The sequence below is a fragment of the Artibeus jamaicensis genome, unplaced genomic scaffold (genome assembly GCF_021234435.1).
Source record: "Artibeus jamaicensis isolate MK-2021 breed Jamaican fruit bat unplaced genomic scaffold, CSHL_Jam_final contig_456, whole genome shotgun sequence".
NCBI lineage: Eukaryota > Metazoa > Chordata > Mammalia > Chiroptera > Phyllostomidae > Artibeus > Artibeus jamaicensis.
In genome coordinates this window covers 3,679,433-3,685,432 of record NW_026521839.1, presented here as the reverse complement: position 1 = coordinate 3,685,432, position 6,000 = coordinate 3,679,433, and the positions used below count along the sequence as shown (strand labels likewise).

The following is a 6,000-nucleotide window of genomic DNA, read 5'->3' as shown; positions in this document are numbered from 1 at the left end:
ATCCCTAGGAAAGCGTCAGTATTGCCCTGGGTTCCCAAACAGAACGAGGAATGTCGCTACCTTACCTGTTCCTGTTGGCCTTTAAGGTTTCATATCTGGCGATGAGCTAAGTGTAGCAAACAAAGCAGCCCCACTCAGGGGCGCTGGGGAAGTGTCTTCCACAGGAAGACGGCAGACCATGATGCAAAGAGACTCAGAGACATTATATTATTATCTATTGGAACATTTATTAATACTCATGAAGTGCAAACAAAGAGAGAGAGACAGTGATGTGGAATGACAGGCGTCTTCTTCATCTGAGTTCTGCTCTGCAGCCCAGGGGCTTGGCTGGTTCAGGCATCATGTCTACAGGGCCGAGGTCTTGGGCTCCGTCACCTCCGATGCAAAGCAAGGACCGGACCTTCAGTGTCATGTGATGCCCCAGCAGTTTTTGTAAGTACACGCGGTTGGCCATAGGAGGCTTTATCCTCCCTTCAGAGGAAACAAGTCACCGCTGGCTCCACCAGCACACTGAAAATAATCAAAAGCAAACACATTCTTGATGTTTCATACACAACGTCAGGCACCTCGTACCAGTCGGCCTGAAAATGACCCCACACGAGGGGCCCGTGACAGGCAGAGGGCTGCAAGACTGAGTCAAGGATGAGAGAGAGCAACAGGGATGCTCAAGGAACTGGGGCATGTTCCAAACGGCGTGGGGGGCTGCCGACTGCTCCCTTCCTCCCAGACCTGACTGGCTCTCATCCTGGTCGGGAAGTGAGCCGACATGGCTCTGCAGTTGACAAGGCTGGGCTAACCTTGCCATGTCCTCTGACACGTGGAGAGGGGTTTTTGTCTTACGCCAGAGGTTGCTAATTCTTCCCACACCTGGGTTTCTGGGACCTGCTGTTTATTCAGCAGGAACCTACAAAAGTCTGGTTTCACTCGACTGAAAGAAATGAATCCACAGCATCTTTCTTCATACATCTAATGCCCTGGGAGCGAATGCAGCAGCACACCAGACAGACAAGCTTCTCAGGGGCCCCAGTGCCCAGGACAGTGCCGGACACACAGTAGGCACTTCATAAATACTCGAGGGTGAGTCCATGAGTGGTGACTGGACGAGGGTGCCGAGGTCACAGCAGTGGTTCTTCCAAAAGGCTCTGGGCCTCTGAGCCCACAGGTTTCTGTCTCATCTGTTAGCATTGGGATTTACATTTTCTTGGCCGGTATTATACTTGAATTTGATCCATGCACTGAAAATTATGGACCATTATAAATATCTTGGATTTCCTCTCTGGGTACCTTTTTCTGGCCAAATCTTTGTAGTAAAGAGATGTCAAGCCACACTGCACTATCTCTAACTTGTCTGCAAAGATTTATGAATGTAAAATAGAATTGTCTTACCCAAGTTACAAAAAAAGTTGTGAAATCATTTTGCTGTAGAAACAAATGCAAGATGGTATTATTCACAGTCATGTTAACTTGGTTCAGTTCCTCAGTCCCACCATTGCCTCGAACTTTCACCAGTTGTCATTTTTCTTCCATTCTCACTATGACAGCTTAACTAGGAATTGTTTTTCAGTGAATAATAACTTCATTTCCTTATAAAACATGAACTAACACTCTTATCAGTTTTTATCCACAGTGATCATATCATTACTTAAAAATCTCCATTTTCAAAGAAAAAATTTCTAACAGCACAGTGGAAAACAAAGAAAAATCTCATTTTACAGGTAAATGTAGTACAAGTAGTAGATAACTGAGTAGCTTATACATTGTATCCTAATATTCTCAGTGGCTACATGCTAATCAGTTTAACTGCCTTTGAGCTATATATTCTTTAATGTGATTCAAACATACAGTCTCACAGTAAATTTAAATGGCTTATTAAACACCTTCGTAGGGTAACAGTATCACATGTCAAAGATGAATGGTGTTTCTAATTTGCTAGCCACTTGGGTCAAGTTTACTTTAAGCAGGAAGCATATTTATACAAGTGATCGTAACACAAATGGCCTCTTGGGAAAAGCTGTTTGTGAGGGTTTAACATTTTTTTAGTTTGCTTTTGTTTATCTTCCAAATGGGTGTTCTACAGGCCACAGGCTGCAGCACCTGGGCACAGGCGTGATGCGGCGATGCTGCCCCAGGGCTGCTGTTCTGGGGGATGAGGGGGGGGGTGAGGGGGAGGGGCGGGTGGGAGGGCTGAGCCCCCCGCACCTGGCCACCACCCATCAGACCTCCACTGAAAGAATGGTGGGGGACAGCAGCAGCATCCACAGTGCCTGGGAGCTAGAAATGTCGCGGCTGCACCCCAGACCCACGGGACCAGAATCCACATCCCAACACACTCCCCCGTGTGGTCTGTCAGCACCGACCTAGCACCCAAAGGCCTTCGTGTCCTGGTGGCCAGGCTCAGCTCAGGGCGTCCCTCTCTCTTTCACTCTCACTTCTAGACCCACCTGGTACAGAAGACAAGGACCCCTCAGCCCGTGTTTCCCTTCCCTTCTCATCGCCCCCACGGCCACGTCCTGGACCCAGATGAGTTCACCAACATCCAGTGTCCTTGATCAAAACCCCACTTCTCCTGCTGTCCACCTGACATCATCCAGGGGCTTCCTGTTGTCCGATAACTTTAAGGTCAAGGCCTCATAAGGACTTCCATGGCTTGGCATTTATTCTGCTTTCTTGTGCCCGAGCTTCCTATTCCCTCGCTGATGCCACACTGAGATCCCATCCTTCTAAGCCACCTGCCAGAAGTGTCCCCTTGCCGTTTTAATCCCTTCCGTTCTTGAGGAAGGCTTTCTTTGTCCCTGTTTCTGCTGTGGAAAGCTGCCTCCCGCTGACCTAGCCGTAAGCTTTCCTGCTAATGTTTGTGGGGCATCCAAAGGACAAAAGGGAGTCACAGCGGATGTTTGGGGGAACTGCGGAATTGCGGGCAGGGTTTACTCAGTAGAGGGAATCAATTGCCCTTAGTGATGACCCACTCAGCAGCCAATGAACACACTTCCTTTGGCCCCACCTGTGCATTGAGAGGCCCAGCCTGCAGCACGTGCCCAGAGGCAACCGCACCTCCAAAGCAGACCCTGACCAGCCAGCCAATTGGCCCCTCGAAGCAATTTGGTCCCCTCCGTTCCAAACTGTGTGGGGTAAAGAGCTCTGCAAGAAAATGAACTGGGAATTTTAGAAGTGTGTTGCATACAAATTCAGGCTCTTGGGCCAGGGGGTAGCGCAGCCAATGGTCAAAGGAACAACCTGGGGTCAGCTGGTGAGGACCCCTCTGGAGTGGTTGGCGTCCAGAGCAGACCTCTTTAATCAGAGTTGACTGGCAGGGGGAGAAACAAGATTGCTTTCTGGCCGTAGTGAGTCCGGGGGCCACGCTTGCAGCTTCCGTTCTTCTTGAGCCCCACGAACCAATTCTTTTCTGCGTTCTTCTTGGACGTGTAGGTGTTGTAATGGTTTTCCTCCAGCCTTTCCAGGAACAAACACTCCTCATTTGGTGTTTGCTACAAAGTAAAACCAGAAGACAGTGGAACTATCAGTTAGTGGTTTTAAGCGGAGTTCCTCTGCTTAAAGCTGTGTGACCCTGGGCAAAGTACCGATGGTTTCTGTGCCTCAGCTCCTTCTTCAGTAACAGTGAGATGTTAATGGAGCCTAGCTCCGGGTCTGGGAACGAGACTTGGAACAGGGCCCAGCACCTAACCAGCCTTCAACATACATTATCGTAAGCTCCCCTTCCATCTGCTGTCCTCAGGACCCTGTGGTGAGCACCCTAAGGGCGGGGCGGGGCCTTCCGCCTCTGTAGCAGCGTGGCACGCAGGCATGACCATGAAAAATGTTCAGAACAGGTACAAGCAGACTGTGGTGCAGCGGAGGCTTTTCAGTTTGCACTTGAAGCATGAAGGAAAACCTACTACAGTTAGTTTTCATCCTGCTGATTCTTGCTAAGGAGAGCAGGATTTTTACCCTAGCATGGTTAAGCACGTAAGTGCTCGCACAAAATATGCCCGAAGTTCAAACTGTATCCTGGAACTTAAAGTTAAAAAACAATAGCTTTCTCTTTTAATATTTATTTTAAAAAGTGTACTTTTCAGCCTGGCTGGTGTAGCTCAGTGGATTGAGCGCAGGCCTGTGAACCATGTGATCAAGGTTTGATTCCCAGTCACGGCACATGCCTGGGTTGCAGGCCAGTTCCCAGCAGTGGACGCATAAGAGGCAACCATACACTGATGTTTCTCTCCCTCTCTCCTTCCCTTCCCCTCTAAAGATAAATAAATAAAATTTTTTTTAATTGTACTTTTCAAAAATTACAATTTTACTTTAAAAAAAGGAAGAAAAAAGAAAAACCATCCAAAGCGTGCCCACCCACCCAGATACAGGCAACTGTTCACGGTGGTGAACACCTCCTTGTGTCTGTGTGTGCGAACACACAGAGAGAAACAGAGAAGACCAGATGGGCATAGACTTACGATGCTATCAAAATGGCATGCTGTGTCTGTTGTTTCAAAAATGGGCAGTAAGCCTATGAAAACATTCAGTCTCACTAGCAAGAAAATGCAAGTTAAAAAATGACATAACATATGTTGGCAATGATATCTGCAAAAAAAAAGATCTGCGAGTTAGTACTGGTGAGCGTGTAGGAAACAGGCGCTCTCATGCACTGCTGGGGACGTGCACTGGGAGAAACTTTCTGAGGGTAGTTTGGCAAAATGCATCAAAGTTTCAACGACGCACTGCCTGTGACCCAGCAATTTCACTTCTAGGAATGGACCCTTAGGAGACAGTGGAGCAAGTATAAAACTGTATTTTCAAGAGTGATCTTTGGATATAATGGTAACGAATTGGAAGCGACCTAAATACGCATGGAAAGGTGATTGGTTAAGTAGATAGTGATACATACATATAGCGGAATCCAATTCAGTTATAAATTTGTTAAGGTGGAAAGATGGCTATAAGATATTTAATTGGGCAGTTGCTTTAAAAAAGTCTATTAACTTTTTTTTTTTTACTTGGAATGCACTTGTTAGAGAGTGGGAGGAACCCTGGTTAATTGAACTTCATATTTGTCAAGATTTTAGAATACACTCATTATATTTGAATATAAACCAATTAGGTGCATTAAAATACTTATGCTATATATTGGCTTTGCTCCAATGCCAAGTCACGTGGTCTCTATAGTATCACTTTACTGACGGTCATTGGTGAGTCCCTTTCTGGTAGTTTCCTGTCCTATTGGTCAGTTCTCCTATTGGTCAGTTCTCCTATTGGGAGGTTCTCCCCCAGTAGGATTCTCTATTTGTGGGCACGTTTGTCTGTCAGACCAGAAGCCCTCCCAAGGGAAGAGGTGGGGTCCTGTGAGCCTTCTGTCTACCCCAGACATAGAGCCCTGCAAATAATAGGTGCCTGCCAACGAGGTGGTGACCGGGACCATGCAGCTGGTGGAAAGCCCTCAGTGAAGTCATCTTTGACCCGCGAGGGGCTCCGAGTGCTGCGGCCTGTTCATTCCTGGTCGAGCGCAATGACAGCTGGGTGAGACACTGGGTCATTTTTGAACGAGGTGGGACACTGCTGTGCTATTTAACTGGGTGGCATTGGAGGCTCCTTGTCGGGGTGGGGGGAGGTTGGCAGTCTTGGACCTGTGAGGGTTGCCCACTCCCCTGTAGGGTGGGCTTGCCCCATGACACCCCTTCGTGGGCCCTTGGCCTGTTTTCTGTGAGGAAGCCGAGGAGGGCCACACCCCCCACCTGGTGTCTTCACTGCACAACAGCAGCAGACACACAGAGAAGGACCGACTCAGAGGCTGAGTCAACAGGCCAAATCCAAGGTGCTGCATCTGCCCCGCCAGGATTCGTCAGCCCCTCTCATGCATTCGGAGCAGTGCCGGGGGCCTGGGGAGTGCCAGCTGCTGCATGGCAATTGTTTCGTTATTTTCTTTTTTATATTTAGCATGCTCCCCCCCCACCCCCCATTTCATAGGGGACATATACCCACTGTAGAAAATTTGGAAAATACAGGAAGGCA

General features: G+C 48.1%; 1 protein-coding gene across 4 annotated transcripts in view; it reads right to left on the bottom strand.

Annotated features, from left to right (window-relative positions):
- Nucleotides 1-208: 208 nt before the first annotated feature.
- Nucleotides 209-6,000, bottom strand: part of FGF1 (fibroblast growth factor 1) — a 94,819-nt gene continuing 89,027 nt past the window's right edge. For 3 of the 4 annotated variants that reach the window (XM_053666500.1, XM_053666501.1, XM_037141726.2), the window contains one exon: nt 209-3,485. In XM_053666500.1, coding sequence (XP_053522475.1) covers nt 3,291-3,485 — 195 coding nt within the window. In that variant the 3' untranslated portion in view covers nt 209-3,290. The remainder of the gene's footprint in view (nt 3,486-6,000) is intronic. The other variant, XM_053666502.1, reaches the window with a different exon arrangement.